The 27,994-nt window shown below is 45.1% G+C and overlaps 2 protein-coding genes and 1 long non-coding RNA gene across 8 annotated transcripts in view; 1 reads left to right on the forward strand and 2 right to left on the reverse strand.

The window, feature by feature from the left end:
• otofa (otoferlin a) overlaps positions 1-10,920 on the reverse strand; it is a 32,467-nt gene extending 21,547 nt beyond the window's left edge. For 2 of the 3 annotated variants that reach the window (XM_019865546.1, XM_019865547.1), the window contains exons 1-3: positions 10,713-10,920; positions 6,532-6,741; positions 3,414-3,472 (exon numbers count right to left, since the gene is read on the reverse strand). In XM_019865546.1, the coding sequence (XP_019721105.1) occupies positions 3,414-3,472; positions 6,532-6,613 (141 nt within the window). In that variant the 5' untranslated portion in view covers positions 6,614-6,741; positions 10,713-10,920. The remainder of the gene's footprint in view (positions 1-3,413; positions 3,473-6,531; positions 6,742-10,712) is intronic. The other variant, XM_019865548.1, reaches the window with a different exon arrangement.
• Positions 8,612-27,949, forward strand: fndc1 (fibronectin type III domain containing 1). 2 transcript variants are annotated; one of them, XM_019865549.1, is made up of 21 exons: positions 8,612-8,746; positions 11,644-11,838; positions 12,442-12,507; positions 13,794-14,045; positions 14,220-14,315; positions 14,389-14,506; positions 14,648-14,835; positions 15,174-15,281; positions 15,512-15,700; positions 15,784-18,108; positions 18,199-18,311; positions 18,408-18,519; positions 18,621-18,971; positions 19,826-20,005; positions 23,100-23,336; positions 24,204-24,312; positions 26,313-26,392; positions 26,535-26,564; positions 26,637-26,798; positions 27,279-27,401; positions 27,481-27,949. In XM_019865549.1, exons 1-21 carry the CDS (start codon positions 8,674-8,676, stop codon positions 27,594-27,596), a joined length of 5,223 nt encoding a protein of 1,740 aa, XP_019721108.1. In that variant the 5' UTR covers positions 8,612-8,673; the 3' UTR covers positions 27,597-27,949. The 2 variants fall into 2 exon arrangements, with proteins under 2 accessions (XP_019721108.1, XP_019721109.1); XM_019865550.1 differs by lacking the exon at positions 12,442-12,507.
• Positions 14,383-27,994, reverse strand: part of LOC109513252 (uncharacterized) — a 29,130-nt gene continuing 15,518 nt past the window's right edge. The window contains exons 6-7 of one of the 3 annotated variants that reach the window (XR_002167692.1): positions 15,167-15,254; positions 14,389-14,469 (exon numbers count right to left, since the gene is read on the reverse strand). This is a non-coding gene — a long non-coding RNA (uncharacterized LOC109513252). Of the gene's footprint in view, positions 14,470-15,166; positions 15,255-25,379; positions 25,828-27,994 lie in introns of those variants that run through there. The other 2 variants (XR_002167693.1, XR_002167694.1) reach the window with 2 other exon arrangements.

Here is a 27,994-nt window from a genome sequence, read left to right on the forward strand (position 1 = left end):
CACACACGGGCAGTGAGCGACACAACCGCTTTCTTTTCTGCAGCAGTAAGAAAACAGGCAGGCCAAAAAGGCACACTGATGACGTTTTGGCTGGTTGACTGTCAGATCTTTCTGTTCAGAGCCGCTCATTAGCATTCCAAGAGTTCCTAATTGGTGGCATCGGGCCGCTCATTAAAAAGTGACACAGGTACAGCCTCAAGAAGCAGAAGCCTGCAGGCCACTGCCGTCTATCACAGGAGCTAAATGCGCAAGAGGAGAGGAAGAAGAGTGGCTTTTACTTCTCTGATCCCACACTGTAAGGCTGCGACGACCGTGTTAGTCTTTAATATTGGTTGCCGTGGATACGGCGCATGAAAACACCTTGATGACTTATTACGAAGCGTAAGCTTGAGTGACAAGCCTTTGAAACATCTGATTTGATATTTACAAGAACCGTTTCTTCTGCCCGTATCTTCTTTTAAGGGCTGCGGAGGCTTCTTTGATGAAGTTGGACTTTGGACTTTGCTTTTAGGTGCGCCTTATAGTGCGGGAAATACGGTAACTTTGCCTCAGGGTCAGCTGGGGCTCACGAGTCCATCCAAGAACCTTCTCCAGCCACATACTTACGATGAAGCGACAACCACTTTTTTTAATGATGCGGTGAAAGCCGTGGCCTCAGAAGTAGTACAAGCCACATTCTTCACATTGTTATGAGGTAACTGAATCCATTTTGTCATCAACCGATGCAGAGCGTGCTCTCATGAGGAATGAGAAACCACGTTCGCATTGAGCGATAGTAGCCACATCCTTATCTATATTGAAAGCTCCATTCCCATTACTCAACAGAGGATGTGTCATTTGGGGCAAGAATTTCCCTTTTTTTTTTTTGTTCCATAACCCTTGATAACGTTTCATACACGACAGGTAACATCAAGTCAACAATTCAACGGCCATTAAAATGCCATGTGTATTTTATTTAAATTCCTTGGGGGGGGTGGGTAGAGATCACCGTGGTGCCCACAGGTACTTTTATTCAAAAAAGAAAAAAAATGAATTAATAATAATAAATAAATCTGCTGGGACAGAATTCCTCCCCTCACTGGAATAATTTTATACCCGCCACACTCGTAATAATGTTTGTTTGGTGCCTTGTTACAGCTGAGTGGGGCCTCATTAAAGCAGAGGAAGTCCAAGCGAATGCAAATTGGTGCAAACTGAAGCACTCTAACAGAATCAGCAAAAAGTTTCTCTTTTTATTTTTATTTTTTGGGGGGGGGGTTAGATCTGAAACATTCAGCAGACTCTGTGCTTGTTTTGTTTCCTATTCGCAGTCTCGTCCCTTTCTGACTTCTGACTGTCCGCAAAGATATTCTTCTGGGATCATCATTTATTGAGGATACTTCGAGAGAGAGGAAAGCATCCCCGCGGAGCAGACCTCAATCTTTAAACGAGTGCGGGTCATGAATGATTGCTAAAACGCCGACAGGATTCTCATTGCATTTATGCTGTTTGAATGGTCAGGAGAGTGAAATGTGGCTTCAAAGCGATCGGTAAGTTTATGTATTTGTTATTTTTTGAGAGAGAGTGTGCGGGGGATTCCTTTGCATGCTATTGTTTTGCTCACTCCTTGTGAGCCAGCCACAAGAGAAATGACAGTGGTTACATCATCTTCCCAAACTCTTTTTCAAAGGTCTGACAGCCATGAGTGATGCAATTATTAAAAAAAAAACAAAAACAACAACAATACAATGACAAAAGTGGTGTCATTGCGAGATAATTAGCTGCATGAAGGACTGCTATTTGTTTTCTTACCCTCCACAAATCTCACCTAACTACTTTCACTCAACAGTGTCTTAAAAAAAAAACATTCCGACTTTCAATCTTGAGGCCACATAATGCTGCGAGGCTTCTGCAGAACGAGGACGCGGGGGCGCTACCCCAACACTTCCCAAGACAGCTGACGTGTCCAAGAGACCTCGGGGGGGATTTGGGATGGAGCGATTGTGAACTTAAGAGAGACGCACACATTTGAAAAGCATTCCAACTGGAGTCTTGCTTACGTAACTCCCCGATTCCTATTTAAAAGTTAAACCGCGGCAGCTGTCCGCTCACGGAGAAAGAACATATATTTGCATCATTATTTTTGCATCATCTCTTGTCGTCTTTTACCATCTATGACTTGGTTTGTCTCTCTCTCACACACACACGCACACACACAACACTGGAGTGCAGCCAAACCCCCCAAACTTCCGACAACTTGCAGGCTTTGCTGTTCTCTGCTCTAGTTCTGTCTAACCAGTTGAGGGGGAGGCACTGGTGCGCCGTAGCTAAAAGCTAAATCCCACCATGGGGATGAATAATGAATGCACATCCCCCCCATCCAGGCAACTGGCGTACTAGTTCAAAGGCGCGCTTGCTAGACCAGGCAGAAAGCAACACGACTCACGGCTCGATGCTAATGGCGCCGCAACACAGGGGCAAGATTCATCTTACTGAGCCGTCCAAGTGTTGCGTCACTCCAGATGAAGGCAGCGTTCCAGTATTTCCCCAGCACGAAGACATGCCAGAGGGGGGACAATGTCTCTATTTCTATGTAGACACGCTGTGACACCAGCATCCTCCAGTACAACCTCCCCTACGCAAGGTCGCGGAGGCCACTTGAAGTTGTTCCTCCTGCGGTCGTGATGCTGAGCGATGCTAATGACCTCCCTGGCACACGGAGCGACAAATGAGGCTGTCGAAAGAAATCAGTCAGAGGTGCTTGGATCAAGCAAGCAACAATGTCATCATAGAAATTGCCCACACATTTCGAGACTTTTGTCGAGGATGCCCATGTTGCTATGAAAAAAAAATGAGAGGGGGGGGGATGCTTCTCTCTGTCTCCCTCTTAATACTTCTTTCCGCTCTATTAGCCACTTTGCATTTGAATATGCTTTTGGTGACAAAAGCCTGCAGGAATCCACATTTCCACCGCAGAGCAACACTTAAAAAAAAAAAAAAAAAAAAAAACAGCCACCGGTGGCCGACAACGGGCCTCAGGTGAAATCCTTCATTGCGCTCGGCTCATTTTAGCATGGCTGAGAACAACAACGTGAATGAGGCATTACAGTTTCCACATTCATCCATGCAAAGCCATATAAAGGTGATTTGGAATTTTAATATGCTTTAATATGTTTATCACCTTGTTTGTCTTGCTATCATCTAATACGGCCCCACGCACTTCTTTACGAGATTCAACACTAATGTCATTAGCGACAATTGTCCCATTGGCAAACCCTATTAAACAGTGTCATTCATTTGAGTGCACAACCGGATTTAATTAGCGCTATTTCGAAACAAACCGACTCCGGACGTGAAATCGAGTCCGTGTGGTCTATGAATCCAAGCGACAATTGCCCAGCGCTCACGACGGAAGGAAATCAAACGGAACCGACCTCATTGAAGTGTGCCGCCTCCTCCCAGTTGGCCACCACGCGGCTGTAGAAGGACGACCCTGAAAAAAGACAAATGGAGACATCAGGCGGGGTCGAGTGGTTTCAAATGTCAATGCTCTGCATGTCGCCGATGAGTACGATTGATAGCTGCGTTTTAGTTTAATCTTTGCTGTAATACGGGTTTGACATTCGGGGGAATACAGGACGCCCGTTAGGTAGGATACTTAAAGAGTAATGCCAAGTTCCGTTGACGGAAAAACATACGTTTATTATTTATGGTAAGGCCGAACGAGCGACGCACGTCTTTTTTTGGATCTCGTTGGTTAACGTCCCACCGGACAATATGAAGAGTCAAGTGAGTAGTTTTGCGAAACCAGAGGGCGGCTCATTGGTGACTTGTCATGTGATTTGGTGGCGCATGCTGCACCTGGATGTTTTGTGTCGTTCGGTGAATGGCGGCGGCGCAAGTGTCCTTTTGTGCCGTGGTTTGCTTTGTGCAGCTGTTGTGTGTTTTGGCGAGTGTTTGCACTGCCAAACATTTCAGCAATAAAGACCCAAGGCGCTTGTGAAATTCTATCGACCGCCAGTTTGATCGCCGGACCAGGTGTTATTTCTTTGACGTATATCATCCAGCTCATTATTAAGCCGTAATCTTCTGCACATATTCCCTCGACATTTTTTTTTTTTTTTTTGCGACGGTTGCATAATGAGTGAATATGGCAGGCCGGTGGTTTGTCATGGTGGGGAAGCAAGAGAGCATTTTCATTTGATTTGTTTTTTTTTAACAGTATTTAGTGTGTAACGGGCAGCCCCATTTGAATTGGAAAATTGGTTTTTATTTGAAAATGTGTGAGTGCAACGAACCAAAAAGTGCTGTCCTTGAATTGTATCGGACCACAGGTATCGGGTCAGGTATCGAATCATCTTTTGATGGAGATGCATTCATGCGTATATAAAACTTTGGGGTGGTTGCCAACTACTTGAAAGTTGAAATCCAATGAACGAGACCTTGCTGTGCTAAATAAAACCCTCTTTTTTCCAAGCTCATAGCCCCACAAAAACCCATATCTTTTCACATTTTTTTTTCATTTTGAAATAAACAGCACTTAAATGCCAGAGAGGATGAAACTATCCCTCCTACATTATTCAAAACAGAAGCTCTGCTGCTGCCTTCTCTTCCTTTTTTTTTTCCAATCCCATCGAGACGTGGGTTTGTAAAAGTAGATGGTTTGCGGCTTACATAAGGCGCGCTGCAACAAAACTAAAAGCCTGCTGCTAATCAGGTTGCGTTTGGAAAAAAAAAAGCGCTTCAAGTTTTGATTTGTGTGGACGAAGATGAAAGGATGGTTTTTGTTTGACGCCAAATTCTTTGAAATTGAGGCTGTTCCATTCATTTAAGGTCAAAATGTTCTTTTTAAAGTAGTTCGAGCGAAACATGATATTCGATGCCAATGCCCGCTCTCTTTTCACGTGTTAAAAGATAGCCGACGAAGTCTCATCTGGAGCTGCGATGTAATTAACTTTTGAACGACATCCACTTGACTCGTGTTTGGCAAGGCTGCGGAGCAACTGCTGAGCCGGAGCATGAACAATTGAAGCTGCGGGAAAAGATGGTGCGCTCATCAAAGCCTCGAGCTCGGAAATCAATTAAGTAGCAAGGCCTGCTTTGCTCAAGGCTTATCTCTTATCAAACGATCTGACGGTTTGTTTCTCGCTGACAAAGTTGGCCAAAAAAGACGGGAAAATGTCAAGCCACACAGGAAAAGTGACTGACAGCCTTCCGGGGATCGCCGTTAAAGTTGTGGACTTGTGCTAGTAAGGTTTGCAAGCGGTGATGCTCACATGAAGGCACATTTGAAAAAAGAAAAAAAAAATCTGACCAATTTAATCAAATTGGACCGTTTCATGGAATCGCTGTATTGCAGCCCGCTGGCCGCGTCCAAACCGAGAATGATTTCGACAGCCTCGGATGGGCGAGCAATTGGGCGTTAGAGCAAAACGACAAAGCTGTTCTTTTCAATGGGAAGCGACTGAACCGAAGACAACAGCTCGTTTGATCACGGCGGCAGCGCAAGTCCAATTCTTGTCTTGGCTGACACGCCGCATGTACGACTTAAGAGGCTGGCGAGTTTGCTGCAGAGCAGGGCGCACACACATACACACAAACACACACACACACACACACACACACACACACACACACACACACACACACACACACACACACACACAGGCAGGAAAAAGGAAGTGGGAAGGCGGTAATGTGACATCCTAAACAATACCGATGCCAACTGTAATCAGCGAGTCGGATACGAGCTAGCCTGTCTGAGCGTAAGACTCACTGCTTGTCTCAAGTTCTCGAACGCACGCACGCACGCACGCTGTCGATTGGCTGTAATTCCTGCGAGAAGCGCAGATGATTGTGCGTCTGATTAGAGGCTGGCGAACGAGGCCAAGATAAAAGGGCTTTGAACAGGAGACTGTTTTGCCTCGATAAGAATGATTTGGGTTTGGTAGGCTGGAAACACAAAGCAAAGCGAAATGCGACTTGAGGATCAAAACCTGTGATCAATCGTCACCAAACTTATCCAAACTCCGAGCCACTTCAGCCTCTGACGAGAAGAGAATGATTGCGGCATTATTTATGGACGCTCTCCCTTTTCCTTGCCGCAGTCACCCACGACAGACGCTCAACAAGGAAAATGCTTCATAGTCATCAAATTCAAAACATTGGGGCGATCGTTCTACAAATTTGCAGATGAAGTGGGCACACGTACAAACGTCCTTCTACATTTTTGCGATGAGTGATAACAATTTTCGAACGCTGAGCTTTATTTTTAACTCCGACATGACGCGTTTTAGACTGCACGACCGCGCGTCTGAGCAGTTTTATTCGAACGCCAGTCAACAGGAGAAACTTCAATCAACAACTCCATTTCAATTTCAAATTGCCACGCACGGTTAAATGAAAGCGTATCAAAAGCCAGAATGACCACAAACAGCACCCAGAAATAAAATATTGGCCCTCTGATTAGTTGCCTCCTGTTGCGGTTACAATTTCATTTTCCTTTTATTCACAACAGAGAGTAGCCAACTAACTGGAAAAGTTCGCCCCTACCTCGAAATGTGACTTTGGCAACGCGGTCACCTTTCCCCCGGAGGTTGGCGACCGACTTGAGGTGAAGCGTGAGGGCCATCATGAGTCCGGTGGGGCCCGGTGGAGTCGGACCTCACTCCTCCACACGGGCAAACTTGAACCTTCGGTCTTTGGTTCTTCGGTCTTAAGCTGAGCCTCTCCTCCTGAGTGGATCCTACGCGATCCTAAATCCTTTTCCATGTGCGCGGCATTAAGATCCGATTGTGGGCCCCCCGCCCCCTACTTTAGTTTTGTGATTTTCTGTATGTGCACCGCAAAAGATGCAAGCTGACTGCTCAGGCTGCAGCATTTGTCGAGAATCTCCTCACTTGCTTGGGTGCGGGCAGTGGGTAGGTGGAGGAGGGAGTGTGTGTGCGTGCACGTATGTGTGTGTGTGTGTGTGTGTGTGTGTGTGTGTGTGTGTGTGTGCTTGTGCTACAGCTTCCCAGTAATGAAGCAGTTCAACGCTGTGTGTCACTTTAGCACAATCTCACTTCGCAATTGAATGAAAATACAAAAAACAGGTTGCATCATCAAAATCTGCCTTTCACAAATATTAAAATTTGGGATGTGCAGCTCTGCAATTTAAGACAATTGCAAGCATTTCTGGCTATGTGGGGTGTGACACGATTCGAGGATGCTTCATTTTAAAGGGGAGTCATTTGGTCTGATTATGATTCCATTCGAGAGGGTGCGAAGCAATGCGTTTTGTGTTGTCATTTTACGACATGAATTCGTCAATATATCCATTAGAAGTGTGACAACAATCGAATTGAATCGGAAAATTGGTGCGAGTGAATCGAGCCGAATCGTTCCACTCTAAAACAAAGAGATATGTTTATCAAGTCATTTATTTTTAATCTTTGAAGGAAATTGCACAATTACAGTACTGACATCTATCTATGCCGGTGACATATCGTATTGTTTACGTACTGCTCATTCAGAAAGTGGAGTTGATGCGATGAGGTTACTCAGTAAAGACTCAGCTCCTCTTGTATTTAATGAATGAGCGGAGCGGCTCAAACAGGACGGATCAAACGGTTAAGGACAGATGCCGACCAGTTGCTAGGCAACCAATTTCCCCACTTTGTCCATCCAGTAGAGTTCTGGTCATGCTGGAGTGGGATCAAGTAAAGCTTGTCAAAAGGACTCAGGGCACTTCTTACAATTATTTGTATTTTTGAATTTTTAATTAAAAATAAAAAAGCAATGCAAATAGGAATCGTTTACAAACCGTTTAAAATTGGAACAGTTTGAATGGGTCCAAAAATGTGGTGAACAAAAGTGAATTTTTGTCCTTTATTTTGGGGGGGAAAAAAACTATTAATAAGGATTTTAATAAAATACAATAGAAGACAAATAGACTACTGTTGTGGCGGGCCAATTCAAATTCTCAACTCGACTCAGCTCAACTGTATCGAAATACAGTTTTTTTAAGAGCACTTTGAAGCAAATGTAATGTGAGGAACCCAATGTATTAAAATCATAAACCACGACGACTTCAACGTGTATCAAAGACAAGAAGGTTGAGTGGCAGATAAAGAGTCACACCAGCAGAGGGCAGTGTTGGCCTGAAGTTGAATCACAGCTTGACAAACTTGGAAGAAAGTGCTCTTGAGTACTCTCCCTATGGAGTTTTTGTTATTTCTAAGCTGTAAAATGTGAGGTATAACAGATAAATCAACATTCCGTCGTCTTGTAATCGCTATATGAGCGTTGCGGAAGCCAAGCACCGTATACAATCAAACCACTCGATGTGGTTGACTTTCTAAATGTGGCTTAGCACGCCCTCTAGTGGCCCTAATACGCAATTCCCTTCACATTCGGCTCCCAATCAAGTTTTATGCCACCGGAGGTGCCAGTGTGGCATCCACAAAATGGAGCATATCGCCATCAAGTGGCACCAGACAGCTCTAAAGTGTCTCCTCTAACAAGCGTGTGATTAATTTTGATTTATTTTTTCCTCCCTGGTGTCAAGACTGATGACTATTGCGAGGAGGGAGAAGGAGGGAGAAGGAGACTCCCAGTGGTAAGGGGGGGGAGGGGGGCGGGTCATTGAATCCCAGCCCCTTCCACGCTTGGCTGCTGCTGCGTCTCTGCTGCAGCTTTTGCGCCACACGCACCATGGCTCTGTGCGCAAGTAGCACACTTCTGGCCTTCTTTGTCGCTTTCTGCACACCTGGACGCGGCTGGACAGGTAATGCGTCTCTGCGGCACAAACTGCACAAAAGCGTTGGCTTTAAAGTGACCCCTTTTGCTTCGGGGCAATGAATGCATGCAGGACAGGGAGGCAGAAGAGGTGGGGGTGGGGGGGTGATGCAGAGAGGTTTACTCTTAAATATGCTTTTGGAATTTGGCACGGAGGGGTGAAAAAAAGTCCAGCGGAATTTAGAACGTTGATGCTTGCTATTGGTGTTTAATGCTGTGGTTGGAGTTGTCCAAATTTTGCCCTGTGGCTAACGTTGACACACCCACTGTCTTTGTGTTTGTGATACCTTATTGACTTTTTTGGATTGACGCATTAAAATGAATTGATAGCATTTTATATTGTATTTTCTATGCAATAAAGCATTTTTTTCAGCAGTTTTTTTTTTTTTTACTACATAGTGGACATACAGTATGTCAACATATTGGGAGTTGGAAGATTAGTTTGCAGAACATGAAATTAGAGCTGCAATTTTGGCTTGTAGAGTGAAACAGATTTTTCTTTCCTGCTCAAGTTGTGAATTGAAATGTCCAGTAAAATTTAAAAAGGATTTTCCAAAATATTAAGTTGGCCAATTTGCGTTAATTTTTGTCACAAACATGATCAAAACATTGTTTTTCTTGCTATAAGCAGATAGGTATGGGAAAAAAAACATTTTAATTATTTATTTTTTTTACTTTGTTGTACTATACACATCAATACTGAAGATTGTTTTTTGGAGGGGTCGGGTGGTACCGAATAGCATTTATTCCCCCTATGGTCAAACCAGAGTTGTTGCCAATTGATGATTTATTCCCCTAAATTCCTGTAATGGCAATCAAAAGTTTCCAACTTCCACGTTGCTGGAATTTGACTGTACTGGACGCTTTGGTGTCTACAGTCTGCTGTGATTCATTGCAAAAATATCCTTGAAATTACCATTGCAACTGCAGCCATGAGAAAAGAAATCTCAAGCGCAGCAGACTTGGAGCAGTGACCGAGGGAACTTTTTTCCCCCAAGTTTACATTCCTTTTCACGCCTCTGCAGCTTGGTGTTGGACTTCATTTCATGTTTTCTTTTCTTTTTTTTGCCCCATTCTGCTGCTTACTTAATGTTGAGTCACCTGAAGGAGCTCCTTAATGTAATCCACAGGTTAGTAGCTGCTGGCCTCTAAGTGCCGTGCGCAAGTTACTGTACAAGACTCCCCCCTTGGGCGTTTTTTACACTAAGTGTTAAAGGGCGATGCGACTGTTGCTCGTTGACTTTTTCTATTCACATGTCATCGGCTTGTCAGCTTTGTATTTATGAAAGTGGGCTGTTAGGTGGATCTGGACACCTTGGCAACGGAGAACAGAGGCGCAGTGTATTTGGATAATGTCAGATCACCTCCTTCTGGAAAGTGGGAAAGTAAGTTAGACGGAGAAGAGTGGGGATGGAAGGGGGTGGGCGATCATGTCCTTGCAAGCCAGTGGAATTTAATTTCCCTGCCCCACTTAACATGCTGGAATTCTGCAGGAGCTTTCTCGGGAGACTTCCCGGAATGAGGAAATTTAGCGGCTTTATTGTGTTTTGACTGTGAAAATGTATTTGTCATAAGGGGGGTTGGCAATGTGGAAAGAATGTCTTTCCAACACGATCAGAGGGTCTGTTTAATGACCTCTGAGCACCTGCGAGTTGACTGGTTGCCCCGAATGCCAGCAGTGACATGCCTTGAGTCATGATGTCACGTTCAGGCAGCGGTCCAATGCTTTCAAGAAATACCGCCGGCAGTACAAACGCGCACACCTGTCATGACAACAATGATATCATCGATTTCAAATTTGGCTTCCTTCTTGACTTCAATGCCATGAGAATTTTATTTTGTTTTTTTGCAATTCTGACTTTACGTATCGTGATGAAATTCAGAATTTACTGACAGAACATTTTGGGTTCTATTTTTCATGACCGGTGTAAAACTTGGTGCAGTGCGTGCCATACCTCTGTGCAGACCCGGTGTTCGTCATTTTCCAGGCAAGTGCAGGCCAGCATGGCGGGCAGTGCCGCTGTGGGTGTGGTTACGTCCGACTTGAATCATGGTCAATCAAAGAAAGCGGCTCCTTTCATTTCCTTCAAATGTGACGGGCTAGCCGTGCACTACAGCGTTGTTGTGGCGGGAAGCACATCCAGTGAAGTGCCCCCCCCCCACCCCCCCACCCCTGCAGCTCTGAAAATGGAGCACCATAGTCATACATTAATGCTTGTAAAATTACAACTTTACGAACATTTTTAATACATTCTGTGCTGGTGTTCATACGGAAACCTGGAGGTGCAGCCATTTATCTTCGTCATCAAGCGCTTGGAGATGGAGGCTAGCGCCAAAGCTGAGAGCGTTCATTCGGGGTCAGGTGTGAGGGAGGACTGACAGGTGCGGCGAGGAATTCTGGAGCCTCTGGCGTGTTACGGCACAGATGAAGCTAAATGGAAAAAAAAATAGCATTGGAATGGTGACGGCATCTGCATATTATGGGGGGAGTTTTCTGTATTCTTGCCAAATATCCATATAAGGGAGCAGACAATTTACAGGCGGACGGACTGTAACTTTTTGTGGCTCACGGGTGGGCCTCGGTCGCGATGGGGATTTAAGATCGGTTATGGCCGTTGGGGGTGCAGTTAAAGGGGTCGTGCGGTGGGTCAGCGTTTGGGATTTTCATAGCAAGGCGAGAGGGGCTCCTTGTAAAAGCCTCACCATCGTGTTTTCAAAGCCTTTGACATGACTGCTTTGACCTCGGGGGGTGGGGGGTGTCTTCCTTGTACAAATGCACACTCAACTCAGCTACTGGGTGCACGTCTGAGACATCTGCCACACGATGAACAGGGGTTAACTAAGTGTTTACATTAAAAATGGCCGCACGCGTGATTTGCATTGCAGCGGAAAAGCCCTTGCGGACACATCATGGGAAAGCAACTTCAATGGTGAAGAGCCTGAGGGAGAGTTGGGAGCCTTCAATCCATCTGGACGGAAGACCGGTGGAGCGTTTTGGGGCCGGCTCCAACAGGCCACTGAGGACTCATCGCTACACCAGAGTGGGCAAGGAAAGTCGCTCTCCTTTAGTGGAGGATGTAGGTAAGACCTTCGAAACGACAAATATGATGAGTTGACAGTGTGGCTTGCTTTTGTCATTTTTCAGTTTTCTTGCATTTTTGATGCAAGGGCCAGCCATTGTCTTGCTAGTTGAGATCAATTGCATGAAAAAAAAAAGGAATGTCATAAAAAGAAAAAAAAAAGGGGTAAACTTGTGACATTAATGGGATAATGTAGTGATATGTGGTGGGGGGGAAAAAAAAAACTTCCACCCAAAAACGTCCTTGCAGACTGTGCGGTATTTCCTCAGCGGCGTCGTAAATTACACGCACCGCTCGCCTTTTGCTTCATAAAATGTGTCTAGCCAGCTACTGTTGGAAGAATCAAAGGCAGACTTGCTTTGACTTATCTGGAGCAAGTCAGCAGGAGCAGAGGTGGGGGGGATAAATAAAAAAATAAAAAAGGGAAAGTTGTGTTGAGTTCTTGGAAGAAGCTGCTTGTTCACTAAAAAGTTGACTGACGCCATTCCAGAAGATGAAGGTTGTACAGGGAAAAAAAAACGGTTGGTCTGTGAATAGCAAAGCATTAATAATAGTTCACTGGACATCATTTTCCAAATATATACATATATTTTTTTATTTTTAGATGAATGGGTAAAGCTTGATGGCTTTGCTGTGCTGAGCAGCGCACCTGTCAGCAACACGTCAACAGGTAACACCTGCCAATCAGCTTTAATATGTCAAAGTATCTTTTTTTTTAAGTAGTTGGGGGGTATGACCTCTCTTCAATCAAGTGGGCAGCACTAAAAAAAAAAATATCCCACAGACACTCATCACTGGACAATTACTGTCTGAAGGGGTGGGGCATCAAATCACTTCCCCCACAGCGTTCCCCGGCACGTCGCCATCGACCTGCATGACTTTCCGCATCCGCTCATTCCTTTACTCGCCCCAGCTTTCACCCTTCCCCGCCCGCCTTCACCTTCAGAGAACTCATTCATCTGCTTCTCTGTCTCCTTCACCACTGGAACCGCTTCCGTTTCAGGCACCCGCCGAATAATAATAACCACTGTCTTCTTTGATCCGCTTGCCATGTCCACGCTCGAGTCCGCTTCTCAAGCTCCACTCGAAAGCTTTCTGGAAACGACAGACAGAGCATTGTGGAATCGTTGGTTTCGTGGTGGGCAACCTGTGCCAAACTATGCACTCGGACTGTTTCGCAAGAAAGCTTGGGTGGGCGGGTTGCTTTGTACAAATGTACAAAAGGCAGAGTTTGTCTGATCAAGACCAAATGGGGTTATTTATGCTTCAATTTAAGAAGGAATTTGAGCAGCGCCTGAGGTTTGGATGCTCAAATTCATGATCCAGCTCAGTTACAACCAGAGGAACATGCATGGTAAAGGGCAGTCGTTTCACTTGAGAAAAGGCATCAAAAAAGGTATTCAAACAATTGATTTGGCACCTTTTCATCGGTGGTACGGAATGTTAAGGATGGAGCCAAACACACGGAACTCGGTAGTTCACCTGTCCGCAGACAATCAAGTGCGGTCCGTGTGACCGTATTTCGTGGCCTCAAAGTTTCAGACGTCATTACAAGTCAACATGCTGAGGGGTTTGCTCCACACAAGGGAGATAGGCGAGAGGCCAAGGTGGCTGATCACAGATTTTAACCGACAGAGCCATTTTTCAAATCTTTGCTGACACCTTCTCCCTTGAAATGCAAGACGGCCCTCCGGTGCTTAAAACAGGCCTCATTGACTTAGTACATTTCTGAACTCAAAGCCAAGCTCAGGCAGGTCAGCAGAAAGCAGACAAGCTTGGACAGTTTTTGAGAGACCCCCCTCAAAACCCCCGTGGCCTTCCTTGAACCTTCCAAGCATCTACAAGTGGGCCATGTTCCCTTTTCTGCACCGTGACCTTTAAGTAGTTAAAGTACATGATGTTCACACTTACCGATAACCATCTTCAAGGCCACTTTTTTTTTTTTGTCTGTCACAGGCCCCGTCAGGTCAACATATCCTGCAGCCAGAAATCAGACCACTGTGAAGCGTGCCGCTCGGGTGAACAGAACAACTCACCGCCCAAGTGCTTCTAGGCTCAGGACGGATACGAGGAGGGCCCCTCAGTCATCCACTGGTCCCCGGTCGCCTCAGAGGGGCTTCTTCACGAGAACCACTTCACCAGCGCGAAGACACCGACACAACGCCAAGCCTCAGTCTGATCAGAGGAACCGTAACTCGCACAAATTAAGTAAGACCGCCCAGCCGTCACATAGCAGACAAAGTATTAGGCTAGGCTTAACTGAGGGATTCAGCTAGATGTAGAATGCAGTGACAGGAGTATCATGAGTGCATTTTGTTTGCTCAATTTTTAGTGTCATTAGTGTAAACCCTGGTCGTGCCTGGTATCCCTCTCTATTCATAGCATCTGAGTCCGTTCATGTGGTGTCACTGCAGGCACAGAAAGCCCAGGGCCAGAGCGCTCCTGCCAACCACGTGGCAACCAAAACGACTACGCCAGGTATGCTGCGATTGTTTTGAAAACGGCCACGTCATTGATTATTTGAATCCATCTGTTGTAATGTCATAACCAGAGCCACCCGAGTATGAGGCTAAGGACATCAGTGTCAGGGTCATGTCTCCGAAATCAGTCCTCATCTCCTGGGTGGACCCTGCTGTGGAAATGGGGAAGATTGAGTCAAGTGAATTCAGGTAAAAATATATACATACATATACATACACACACATATACATATATACTGTATATATCACAAATAAGTAAACATTTGTCAAATGCCCACAGACAGGAAATGAAGCCATTTGAACTCAAGGTCCCCGTTTGTCTCGTTACAGATCCTACACGGTAAGGTACAGGGAGAAGGGTGAGTCGGCACGCTGGGAGTTCAAAGAGAGCACCCAGAGGAGAGTGATGGTCGACACCCTGTCTGCTGATAGCATGTATGAATTTGCCGTGAGAATCTCTCAAGGAGAAAACGATGGGAAGTGGAGTGTATCGGTATTTCAGAGGACCCCTGAGTCAGGTAGGATGATGCATACTGAAGGCTGCTGTTTAAAGCTTGAATTTTTGTGCCAAGAAAATTGATTAAAGAGATTTATTTCCGTAAACACCGCACCATAAAAAGATCGGATTGATTCACTACAACGTCAGCATATACTTCCTGACTTCCAGCTGAGTTTTTTGTCAAGTTTCATGTGTGATGTAAAGGAATGCACAAAATGTATGGCAACAATATTTGTCTTAGTTTAAGCATCCTAGTCCATTTCTGGTGTCTGGTTTGAAGTGCTTCAAGCAATATTTTCCCATGTCCGTCGCCCCGGGACTTTGTATTAACTGATTTGTTCTCTCCTGACTTGCAAGCACCATCTGGGCCACCAGAGAACTTTGAAGTCAAACCACTCCGGGGGAAAGGAACTGCCGTGACAGCCACTTGGGATCCTCCTGAAGAAACCAATGGGAGGATACGAGGTATGAGCAGAATTAGTCATTAACGGAACACCGCTTTCGCAAACTGTATACTTTTAAAATTCCAAGAAGTCAAGTATTTGGCAAACGCTAATGCCCTGCCTGGGAATTCACCCAGGGTCTGAAAAGTGGGAATCTTGTATGAAAACAACTTCTGCAGTGCCAAAGATCTTTGGCTGCTGAGTTCCGGTACCTGTCTTCACAAGAGTTGTTTATCTTCCACCCCCACACAGAATACATCCTCTCTTATGCTCCTGCACTGAAACCATTTGGAATGAAGAGCATGACATACCGAGGGAGCACAACCTCAGCTACTATAGACGGTCTAACACCTGGAGATCGGTACATCTTCAAGATCAAAGCCACCAACAGGAGGGGACACGGACCGCTAAGCAAGGCCTTCAGTGTTGTGATGCCAGGATGTAAGAATAACAGTGTGTACAGTATGTGTGAAAACTGTTAAGACAGTGAATTTCAGATCATTTGTTTTTTTTTCTACTACCAGCCAGTAGTGCCGTTTCATCGTTCTCAAGAACCAAGGACAGCCAGAGGACTGACTACAAGCCTTCCAAATACGATATTACCAATGACAAATCAGTGCTCCAATCAACAGAGGCACCGGAAGAACCGACCAAACCCACACAGCCACGCAAATCTGCGCCTGTCAGTAAACGGGTGCGTCCACTTTCTCAGACACGGTCTTATCACAGCATCTTGTCCTCAGTAAGAGGTTCAGTCAGGAATGGGCTAAATAGAGGCAGAACCTCAGGGAGAGAGGATGAGGATGATGAAGACGAAAGAACACCAACAACCTCCCCTCCAGAAGAAGCTGCAACAACCACGGAGTCTGAACTTGAGACAAAAGAACCATACAATGATGTTTCTCCTGAATCTGATGATGATATTTATAGTGAAGTGGATGAGCCCCCAACCGAGATGCCCAGCCTCAAAGTTTTTACACTATCCCCAACTAAACCCACATTGGTTTATCCACAGCAAAGAAAACCCATAAAGCTCAGGGTCCATCAAAAAGGTGGAAGGCAGACTTCCTCCTCTTCATCATTATCGTTTCCTCCAAAATCGTCTTCACCTTCTACCACGTCGCTGCGTAATACTGAGGACAAAAGAAAAGAGACAGCCTCTACACCCCTGCAGAGCAAAGACATTTCCAAAGAACCTACTATCGTAAATAACAAACCTACCATTCCAGTTCTAAAAGATAATAAGCCACAGCCTCAGACAGAGCGCACAGCTGCGGGCAAGGAATCTGCATCATTCGGCCGGACCAATGGATCTGGCTTTGGTACAAGAAATGGTTATGGCCGAAGGAACCTGGGAATTCCTTTTCGAGGAAATTCAACCAGAATGATCAACGGGAATAGATTGGGTCTAAGTGCACAGTCACGTTTGCCAAGCAGAACACAGAATCAGGCCACATCGCAGTCCACCTTACCAGACCAATCTGTCAAACAGCAAATATCAAATAGCTTCAATGAAGCGACAGTTGGGTCCACTCCAGATGAAAGGATCAATGGCAAAACGACATCAGAAACATCGACTTCTGAGAAAACGCAAATCACATTATCCTCCCCATCAAATAGCCATGTAGCTTCAGATACAAACACCGGAAAGACCAACCCTTACGTGTCAAATGCGGGGTCGCAAAGCTCTTCACATAACACAGAAACGCCAAAGGCATCACCGGAACATGGCACAACAAATGGGGAATTGCTTCACCAAAGCAATTTTAAAAACACAGAGGCAACCAAATTTGAAGAACCTACTTCAAGCTACAAAGAGGAGCCCACAGAAGAGAAAAAGGAAAAGGAGGCGAGTCTCTCTGATAAAACAACTCGTACCAAAATGAGTCCTTCCCTTGTTGAAAGAGCTAAGTTCCTGAGCAGGTTGGGTTCAGGAACACGACTGTCATTCTCCAGACAGGGTGGCCGGACTCCTTGGAGCAGAGGAACATCTTCAACAGGGGCAGGCAGACCCGTTCTGCAGGGGATACCCAGTAAGGACACCGTAGCCACAAGTTCTGCAGCTGTGTCTTCAATACAGGAAACTAGTGAAAGTCCAACTACTACTTCCTCTCATGACTCACCAAAAAATAATGAGATGGGTGTGAGTTCTTTCAAACCCTCATTGACTGACAGAAATTCAGAGCATACTAACTCAAGACATCCACCTCCACCTTCATCCTCTTCAAACTCTGACTCTCATCATGCCACAAATGTGAAATCGAGTGACAATGACAATAACCATGATGAGAAGGACTATCCAGAAAACAGTGGGATTAATAAAAATGTTGCAGAAACTACAGTGGACCAAAAGAATCCTGCCATCACATCGACAGAGCCGCACAGAAACGCAGAGGACAATGACAGTGCAGCTACAAGAGACACCCCATCAAGGACTAGCTCATCATCCGGGGTCCCGCCAATTTACCGCCGTCCTAATATTGGTATGAATGGAAGGATACGCTCGCCTCATCTGGCAACCAGACTGTTTGGTGGATCCAGGCTCCCCACCAGATCACAATCGGGACACAATTCTAGACCGGGTTCTTCAACAACATCTGATTCATCCTCATCATCTTCCCACTCCTCTTCATCAAATCAACTCAGACCATTATTAACATCAGATCGCAACGCGAGCAGAATCTCTTCAACAAGGACCGGCGGACTCACAGACGGTAGAATCCACTCTATATCAGTGTCGCCATCTTCATCCAGAGAAAGCTCGAGAGGCCAGGGGGGCAGAAGTCGCTTTCCTATCCTGAGAGGCAAAACACCCAACGGAGGAGCTCGTATAGCCGGCAATGGAAATGGTAAAGTCAAATGGTAAAATGCATGAAACGGTATGATACGTCGCACTGCAAGATTTTGAATCCGACAATGACAAATCTTGTATTGTTTAGGTCAAAATGGACAACCAAATCTGACACCAAGGAATAAAGAGTCCTCAGACACTCATGGAATGAACAAGGCGGTTGGTCAAAGGCTTATTACCGGACCTGACGGAAACAAATGGGTAAAAATTCTCTGACACGAGAAGATCTGAATGAATACGGTGATGAAAGACTAACATGTGTTGGTCGAGTCAATCATTTACATTTCGGTTATTAAGTTGGTAGATTTGGAGTTGGGGATTCTTATGAACCAGGATGGAAAAGTCCTCCAGGATTCCCAGGGTCAACCAAAGAGAGTAGTGCTTGGCCAGGACGGACGCACTATTTTTGGTAACTTATTCTCAGTTGCAAAATTTGTTCCAGTCGTGGTTTTAGAACGCAATTGTAAGTTCCGTTGAGAATAACTCGCTTACTTGCAATGTGATCACCAGACCATCTGGGAAGCCCCCTGCTGAACCAGGACGGAATGGCTTTGTTTGGTCATGGCCGAGATAGTCGCCCAGTGGTCAACCCCAAAGAGAAGATCCTTATGGTTGGAGGAAAACCGCTGCTTGGCTTGGACCTGTCTCACCTCAGGACGACAACCACCACCACCACCACCACCACCACCACCACTAGAGCTCCGACCACTACCCCAGAACCAACCACCGCAGAATGGACTACGGAGGAGTCCACCACTGAACAACCATACCCGACTTGTCCACCAGGATCCTTCTACAAAATAGATGATTATGGAGATCCGGTGCTTGACTCAGATGGAATACTCGACTGTTTCTCAGAAGGTGAGTATGGTAAACACGTACCTACCAATTAGATCCAAGTCTAACAAGATGATGCTAATGATCTCATTGTTGCATTCTTGCCTGTTATCTTACATTTTCTGTCTCTTTGCTCTTATATTGCTTCTCTTTTCCTGTATTTGATTAAGTTGGTTTTGGGTTAGGTTTTGGGGATTTGCGTGGACGAACTGAGCCAAACACAAGTTGTTTTGGCCGCTGTGAACTTTGGTGCGTCACACTTTGATGGCAGGCGTTTGGCCGTCTCAAGGGCTATGTTGCACATGGGCGGCATTTTTTGGTTTGACTGATAACAGTGTGGGCTACAGGGACACTGCGCAATTTGACAACTCCTGCGCTTGTATTGACAGTGACGCAATGCCCAAATTTCCTGGTAGTGCATGACCAGTAGGAATGGAGGAGGAAAGAGCTAATTCAAACCTGTTGAAGCACTCACCCTCCTCCCTTCACATCCACACAAACATTTTTCATCCTAAAATGTTTTGTTGTTTAGTCCCTCATTCTCTCTCTCGTTCACACACGCGCACACACACACACACACACACACACACACACACACACACACACACACACACACACACACACACACACGCACGCACGCACGCACACACATGCAGAAAATGTGGGCAGAGAAACCATTCCGCATGAATAATGCTTGTTTTGGTTAAAGAAAATGGCGTCTGTTGAAAATGATCTCATACAGCTACCCGCTAATGACTCCACTGTGTTTGACATACTTCACGGTGGACGTTACAAAGGATTCATGATCCAGCGTGTTGTTGGGTTTAGTATGATTCTTTCCCAGTTTGACAAATGCTGATCAACACCGTTGTTGCTAGATGACCTTTTGGTCCAGACGACCCTGCCTCCGGCTACCACGACGACACCTCCAACAACCACCATGACCACCACCACCACTACCACCACCACCACAACAGAGATGCCCACTCCAGACACCAGATCATCCGGCCGAGGTCCTTTATCAGAATTTGACGACAGTGGGAAGAGGCGATTTACAGGTATTTTAGCGCATGCAAAAAAATGTCTCCTATCCAAACGCTTAAGTTGATGTTGTCCCTGCTAAATAAGACTAGCGTGGATGATTCTCACTGCTACAAGGTACTATTTGCACGATGTGGTCAACTCGGTTTTCAAGAGTGGAGAGACAATACAATACGCTTTGGTAAACTAAGTGCTAGTTGGTTGAGAAGACTAAAGAGAATTACAGTGTCTTCTTGCTTTTGAGAAGACACTAAAAATGGGGTAATTAAACACACATGCTAATGATAGCTCAACGCGTTGCTGTACTGCAGTTCTGGACACTGCAGCAGAATATACCAAAGTCTCCAGCTTGAGTCGCTTCTCGGATAAAAGCTATTGCCCTATTTCCTAGTACAAACCCAAAAGTTCTCATTGATTGATTTGTGAATGGTCAGTAACACTCGGCTTCTCATGAGCAAAGAGAGCGAGGCCCATTGCGAACCGAAAAAAAAGTGAGTAGTTGACACCTCCCAAAATGTTTAGAATTGTCCGTGTTAATCCTTTTTTTTGACTGCTCTGACATGTTTGCCTGCTCACTTAAATACGTTTTCCCAACTGGTTGAAAAATCACACAAAACTATTTTGGCACACATGAAAACAACACTAACTGGACTCCACTTAACTGGAAACCACATCAAGCTCCATGTCTCCTTTTTTTTTTTTTTTTTAATTTTAAGTTACGGTGACTTTTATCGACGAAGCTGTAAAACCCCTCGTGAATTATTTCTCATTGAGCAGCAATAGTGCCTCAGCAGTAAACGTGGTTAGAAATGCAAACAGAGTACATGTCGCAGTCTGAGTGGCAAAGGAAACCAAAACCCTTTCATGATCCGGACCAAAACAAAGATTAACGATTCATGCAAACACAATAAAATCCAGCCAGTTGAATGTTGATCCAAATAACATAAGCCGCCTTTATGCCTGTTGGAGCAATCAAAACATGAAAACTGTGTTAGCATAAGCGTTCTTAATCTGCCGAGACAAGAGACCTTAATCGCAATGACACTGATCTGAACTAATAAACCTTTTTGTTATTTCCTGTTGTGCTCCCCTAACTTATTTTTAAGAAGCTTTTAAGAAAATGCAAGACTTTTCGGTGCGCCTTACAGTGCGAAAAATACGGTATATTTGGAGACTGAGAGCTACTTCTGGAATACCGACTCATACGTTGCGCTACTTATTTGGAACCCCGCTTCTCAAATAGCTTCGATCAAATGACCTCCTATCTTGCTCTTCTTAACAGTGTTATTTATCGATGAGAGAAGACTGATCAGGTCAAAATATTTCTTGATGATTTAAGTGGAGGAAATGTCCATCCATTACCTGAAGTAGTTTTCAGTAAGTGGTTTCCAGTTACGAGTTGGATGGGGTTTCACCTCAACGGGAGGCAAACTGTCACTCCAAATAAAGTGAAGTGCAGATTAAGTCTTGTTCCAATTTTGAATTTGGAAATACTAAATGGAGGACGCCGAATAAATATAAGGATTAAAAAGCGATGCAGTGGGCGCCAAGAAAATCTGACTTTGAGGTCCCTTTAGGGGCGGGACCTCAAAAAATAACAACGGACTCTTCACTAGATTGATCTGAAGGTTGTTGGAGTTACTGGCGATGGAAATGTGAGCAACATGAGCGACGATCTACTATGTTTCATGCGACGAGTCGATTTGCTTTTATCAGCCCGATCCCCAGCGGGACTCACGGCTGGGCTCTCATTTGCGCCAAAATCAACATTTGTTCATTTGGACAGTTTATTTTAGTCAGCAATGTCCCTTCACATGGCGCCATCTGAAAGTCGTTATTTTCCCTTAAGTGCGGCGATAAAAAACAAAAAACAAAACAACGGGCAATGAACCGAGGAAAACTGTACAACTAATAAAACAAGTCACATTTGTTTTCTTAAGCTGACTTTATCTTGAGTTGCTCTTTATGTCTGGACATGCTTTAAGTGAATCTATGAGCAAGCAAACATGAATCAAAAAGTCTTCAGTGAACCAAAAAAAAAAAACTTGACAATAACTTCCACGTAGACAGAGTGAATTGCGTTGGATGAGCCTGATCGCAGTCTGACTAGACATCTTTTATGTGAATTCTGCCTCAAGTTTCCCAGCAAATATTTCATCCGCGTTGGAAACTCACTTGCCAGATATGTCTTGATGATTGAATTACAAGCGGAGGACGCAGAGTCTCGAAAGGGAGGGTCTTTCATGATACGGAGCAAACTTTGCTCTGGCAAGAATTTTGCAAGTTTTCATACAAAAAAAAAAGATTGAAATTAATATTATTGTAATCAGAAAACTCAGGCTATTTCACTCATTTGAGTCACCTTCCGATTTCTAAAAACGCCGTTTGAACAATACACAGCACCTGTTTGGGCCCACTTTTGTTCTCCAAGGCACAACACTTGGTGACGTGCCCTCCAAGATTCACAATGAAAAGCCTCGGTACGAGGAAAAACTGTTCATGGTCCGAAAAGGCACAAGAATGGAAAGATTGGACCCCAAAAGGTGCACCTTTTTTTCTTGACGTGTACAACGCATCGTCCCGCGTTTAAATGCGATATATCGCATGTCAATAATCACGGATGACGTACGACAATGTTTGGATATGCAATCCGGGAGTCGTTTGATCCTCCATGCACAGACAGTGGGAGCTGACGGACTGTGGAATGTCAAGACTGACACGTGGAAGACTCTCGGCCTGTAGCGAGGCCCAATCATCTGCAGAGTTGGGAGCCAGTCCAGGCTCCTGTGGTTCCCTCCAAATCCCAGTTCAACTCGGAATTCACAGCTGTAGGTCCAGCTGGCCTTCCCCGAAACTCCGAAAACAAAAGAGGCAAAGGAGGAGAGAACGGAAGGACTTGTTTCGGATCACATAAGTCAAAAATCAAGAGTCAAGAATGTAATTTCAATAGGAATGAATAGGAGCTTTTTCCAAGGTCGTACGAAAAGGAAAAGCCGTTCTATTTGTTTTGAAAGATGAACATCAGTCGAGGCCATTTCCCGCCATAAGCCGTTGAGGATTTTGCATGAATGGCAAGACTGAATTTCGTTCTTATCTTCTTCTTGCCACCAGCGCCATATGTGAACTACATCCAAAAAGACCCGGGAGCTCCATGCTCCCTGACGGAGGCGCTGGAGTACCTTCAAGTTGACATCCTGGAAGATCTGATCAAGAACGACACTCGCGCCTCCAATCAGAAGCAGCCTCCCAAAAATAAACCCCATAATCTCACCGTGGTCGCCATGGAGGGATGCCATTCGTTTATCATCCTGGACTGGGGCCGGCCACTGAAGGACGATATGGTTTCAGGTAAAAAAAAAAAGACAATATTTCTTAAGTCTTCCAGGCAGCACCACTGAGCGGTCGCTACGATCGCATAAATGTAATCATCTCGTCCGTTTCTTTGGTTTCTCAGGGGAACCCAAAAGTCTGACGTACGAAGGCTAAAAATAAAGATGGAAGATCAGGACCTTTTGGGTGCAAAATGTTGGCCTATCTGAGGCGGCTTTTAAAGGGATGCAGAGTGTTTTATTTGGCAGACACACACAAGCCCCTTTCTTGTGTTGTGGGACGGGCCGTCTTCTGATGTGTAAAACAGATAGGGGTCTCCAGTGCGACGTTTTGGTGGTGGGGGTTGCATTTTGTATTTTCTTTTCAGCCGCCAACTGTTTCCTTCCTGCTGGTGTGAACGATTTACTTTAAAACCACACTTGGTTGGCCAACAAACCAACGTTGTTATCTTGGCCCTAAAGACCAAAGGTCAAATGCTGATCTTGATTTCTATGGGGGGGGGGGGAGAAATCCTTAAGCTCCAACCTGGTACAGGATTTAGGTGGGTGTGGGAGGAATCAATTTCATTTGGAATGTTCCATTCATAGTTGAAGTAGGGGATGGCATACGCCGTTTGAATATAGCTAAAGAGGGAATTTCTCCAGGGCGGACGACCTAACAGGTCACGTCCCGGATTTGAGTGTCGACTGCATGACTGCATGAGCGACAAGAATGAGAAAACAGACATTGGCTGGAGAAGAGCCAACACCTCCCCGCTGCATAAAAAAATAAAATTGCAATCGTAGACCGACCAAAATGCATCATGGTTTAAAAATAATCGCCAATTTAAAAAAAAATTATAGGTCAATAATACACAGTGGGGTTTTTTTTTGGTGTGTTTTCCAGGATACATGGTGTACAGTGCTTCATATGACGATGTGCTCAACAACAGATGGTCCTCGAGGGTATCGAGTGGGACTCATCTGGCAGTGGAGAATCTTAAACCCAACTCCAGGTAACATTTAATACAAATCGAAAACTCAACGGAAATGAAATTAGACATAGGCAGAATTCTTACATTTGCGTCAAAAGTCCTTTTTATTTTATTTTTTAATGCACTTTCCATCTATTATCGCCGCCACACTTGGGAATATACATTTGTCAGAATAATGGAAAGATGGATGGATCATACTACCAGTAAATCGGTTTTGAGGAGAGTCTTCGCCTTGTGTGTGCAATCAGGCCATGATAAAAAATGAATTACGTCTTGTTTTGAAACCAAGACAATAGCTTGTCTGGATTGATTTATTCTTTGCATCTCTGTAAAAATTCATGACTTGTGTGCGATGGTATGAGGTGGCTGAAGCCTCTGGTTCTGATTCAAAACTGCGCCAGTGTTTATTTGTGTTTGTGGGAATGTTCGACCACGATCCTGCCATTACAAAACCCGCAAAATATGACCGGATCTGTTTGCGTTTTCATTTATGGGATGCTTTTTGTTGGCCAGCTGTTAAATCCAACCAGATTGATGAATGCGCCAAGCACACTGAGTCAGATGCTTGGACGATCAGAAAGCTTGTCAACTTTGGACAGCAAGTGGAGAAAAATGTTTTCGATATTCACCACCAACATGTCATCCGCTGATTAAATCGATTTCCACAACGATAAAAAGGGTAAATGAGCACTTTTTTTTTTTTAAACACCCCACCACCTCCGAAAAAACACCTGCTGCACAACAGCAACAATGGAGCTGTGTGTTTCAGCCTCAAGTTTTCCAAGAGTTTGGAGAGCTCCTCCCTAGCAACTGGTGTGTGTCCAAGCTGGCACGTCTGTCTTGGTTACTGTTACTCATGGGACCACTGGTGCGGGACACTGTTGGCATTTCCTTACGCTCGAGGCTCTTTCTGCTTGCCAGATACACACACAGATACGTACACGCCGTATGTGGACATATTTCCAGCAGGTATTCTGCTCGTTGGATTAAATCATATATATATCGCGTGTCACTGTGCAAAATATGCAGACAAGAGGCATTCATAATCTCGACGGCCAACTCAATACAGCTGACAAAACACTTCTCCTAAAGAAATTGCCGCGGATTCTGGAATAGCAACCGTTTGGTCAGAACTGGGTCATTTCAAGAAGAATATTGGAACTGAAGGCTTTTCATTAACTCAATGCAAGTACTTGTTACAGTTCACACCACTGTTCCGAATGGATTCAAATGAGGTTAAACAGAAATCGGTTGAATCCCCATGAGGTGTGCGCACCCACAGCGTACAACGGGGCACTCTAGTGCGGAAAATACGGTATTCCCTTTGTTTTTATATTCCGCTTCAATTTCCTCGCTTTTTTTTTTTTTCCACCCGCTTCAATTTTAGTTTTTCATGACATCACCACTTTCTGCATCTGCTTTTCTTTCCTCTCCCCACTCACTTGCTCCGGTGCTCCGGACTGTGCTGTATATTTCGGTCACTGTTGTTATGCGGCTCTGGTGATTGGATCCAGGCCTGGCGGTGCAGGCTTTTGGCTGCAAAAAAAAAATGAGAGGGCCGCTAACTTTGCACACCATGACCTCGCGTGTATGGACTCCTGCGCAAAAAAAGTTGAGACTTCCAGTAAGTTTTTCATCACGCCGGGGGCAAAGTGAGCGAATCCCACATCTCTGTTTTGACAAGCGCGCAGTGAAGCAAGTCCTCTTTTGAGGTCGAGTTGCTTTCACTATTCACCATCCCCGCGCTTCACATTTTCCACATGCTTGTCTCTTTCGTTCTTATCCTCCGTTGCTATCGCCTAATCGCCACTTTGTCCCTTCAGCACATTTCCTTTACCCTCCCTTCAAAGCGAGCCAAATATCCGCTCCGCTGTGGATCCCGAGGAATAGGAAACAGACCTCGAGTCCTCAATCGGGCTGACCAAAGTCATCTGCTACAGTCGTTAGCGTTTTCTTCACTTTTGCAGAGCCACAGCAGAATGACGCGAAAGCCCTCATGACTCGGCTCTATTTTCTTTCAGGTACTACTTCAAAGTCCAGGCCAAGAATGTGTTTGGGTTGGGACCGGTCAGCGAGACGCTCACCTATGTCACCGAATCAGGTGAACAGTGAAAACTGCTTGGGCGTGAAGTAGTTCTTAAGTAGAAATCAGCTTTCGTCAATGAGGCGATCGCAGGCTACCTACCATGTGTTTATCTCTCAGGTGAGAGCATTAACATTGTCCTCCGTGTTATTTCTTTCAGATGACCCCCTTCTCATCGACAGACCGCCTGGTAAGTCGATACAGTCCTTTGACTCGTATGTGTTCTACTCAATCTCTTTGATCTCCTATTCTCGTCTCTCAGGTGGAGAGCCAATTTGGATCCCCTTCAGCTTCCGCTACAACTCGGCCCACAGTTCGTGTAAAGGCAGCCAGTATGTCAAGCGCACGTGGTACAGGAAGTTTGTGGGCGTGGTTTTGTGCAACTCTCTGCGATACAAGATCTTCATGGGAGACGGTCTGAGAGGTAGGGCGGAACCCACGTATGTCCTGCAACAACAAAGACTTTAATCTATCCAAGCGACCTGCCAGCTAGGTCACTTTTGCGGAATGCTCTATTTACATTTGGGTTGGTTGCCCATGATGCATTTCAGATGTTATTGGTCGTGGTTAAGAACCAAGCCCCAAGCACCGTGCAAATTATCTGTCAAAACAATAAAACAATAGGCACTAAAAGTAAGATCGTTTGGCCTCATCCAATTTTGAGAGGAAGTTTGGTTTCTCATCTGTAGCGCAGGGAAATGATGGACAGAAAGGGAACAACAGACTCACCAGATGCTCAAATCATAACCAGACTTGGTCAATAACTAAACAAGGAAGACGTCACAAGCAAGAGACGGTTCATGGAACCAACATAACTTGAAGCGAGCGGAAATCCAATTCACCTTTTTGTGCACCAACCGCTGTCCCTCAAAACGTGACCACTATGCCGTTTGCACTCCTGCAGAGCCCTTCTACAGTATAGGAGACACGGTGGGACAAGGAGAGGATCATTGTCAGTTTGTGGACTCCCACAGGGACGGCAGGACTGGGCCCGCCTATCTCTCTCTTACTCTGCCTTCGGCTCAAGGTAAACATGACACCCCTGCTTCATCGGAACGATCAAACTTGATCAAAGACGTGTTCCTGATTCCATCTTTCCTTTCCAGGATATTATCGCGCCTACAGACAGGAGCCTGTCACATTCGGAGTGATTGGGAGACGAACATCCCATCCTTTCGTGGGCTGGTATGAATGCGGGGTGCCCATCCCTGGAAAGTGGTAACACGAGGGAGGATGGAGGGCACTGTGACCGAGGGCAACTTTCCGGTCGCCCCGTCTATCACACACATTTTTTTTTTTTTTTTTAAAAAACAAGAGACTTTTGCTTGCCGCAACTAAAAGACACCACTTTGATTACATGAAATGAACCTAATGCTTTTATGCAAGGCAATGTATTGATGCTGTGTACTTTTTTTTTTTTTTTTTTTTTTTGGGTTACATAAAGCAGTCTGTATATGAGGGAAGAAAAGGCATGCGTGTTCCTACTTTGTAAAATTCTTGGCAACCAAGCAGCAGGTCCATTTACAATGTTATTTATCTCATCCGAGCAACATTCAATAAGAGGCAACCAACTTGTGTATGGCTGTTGATTTTGTCGGCTGAAAATGCACACACCGTTTC

This window comes from Hippocampus comes, unplaced genomic scaffold, assembly GCF_001891065.2.
Source record: "Hippocampus comes isolate QL1 unplaced genomic scaffold, H_comes_QL1_v1.1 scaffold434, whole genome shotgun sequence".
In the NCBI taxonomy this organism is placed as follows: Eukaryota; Metazoa; Chordata; class Actinopteri; order Syngnathiformes; family Syngnathidae; genus Hippocampus; species Hippocampus comes.

Coding starts and splice junctions, on each gene's coding strand:
- fndc1 (XM_019865549.1), top strand. CDS start 8,674: ATGGCTCTGTGCGCAAGTAGCACACTTCTGGCCTTCTTTGTCGCTTTC. Junction 8,747..11,643: donor ACCTGGACGCGGCTGGACAG/GTAATGCGTCTC, acceptor TTTGCATTGCAG/CGGAAAAGCCCTTGCGGACA. Junction 11,839..12,441: donor TCCTTTAGTGGAGGATGTAG/GTAAGACCTTCG, acceptor TTTTATTTTTAG/ATGAATGGGTAAAGCTTGAT.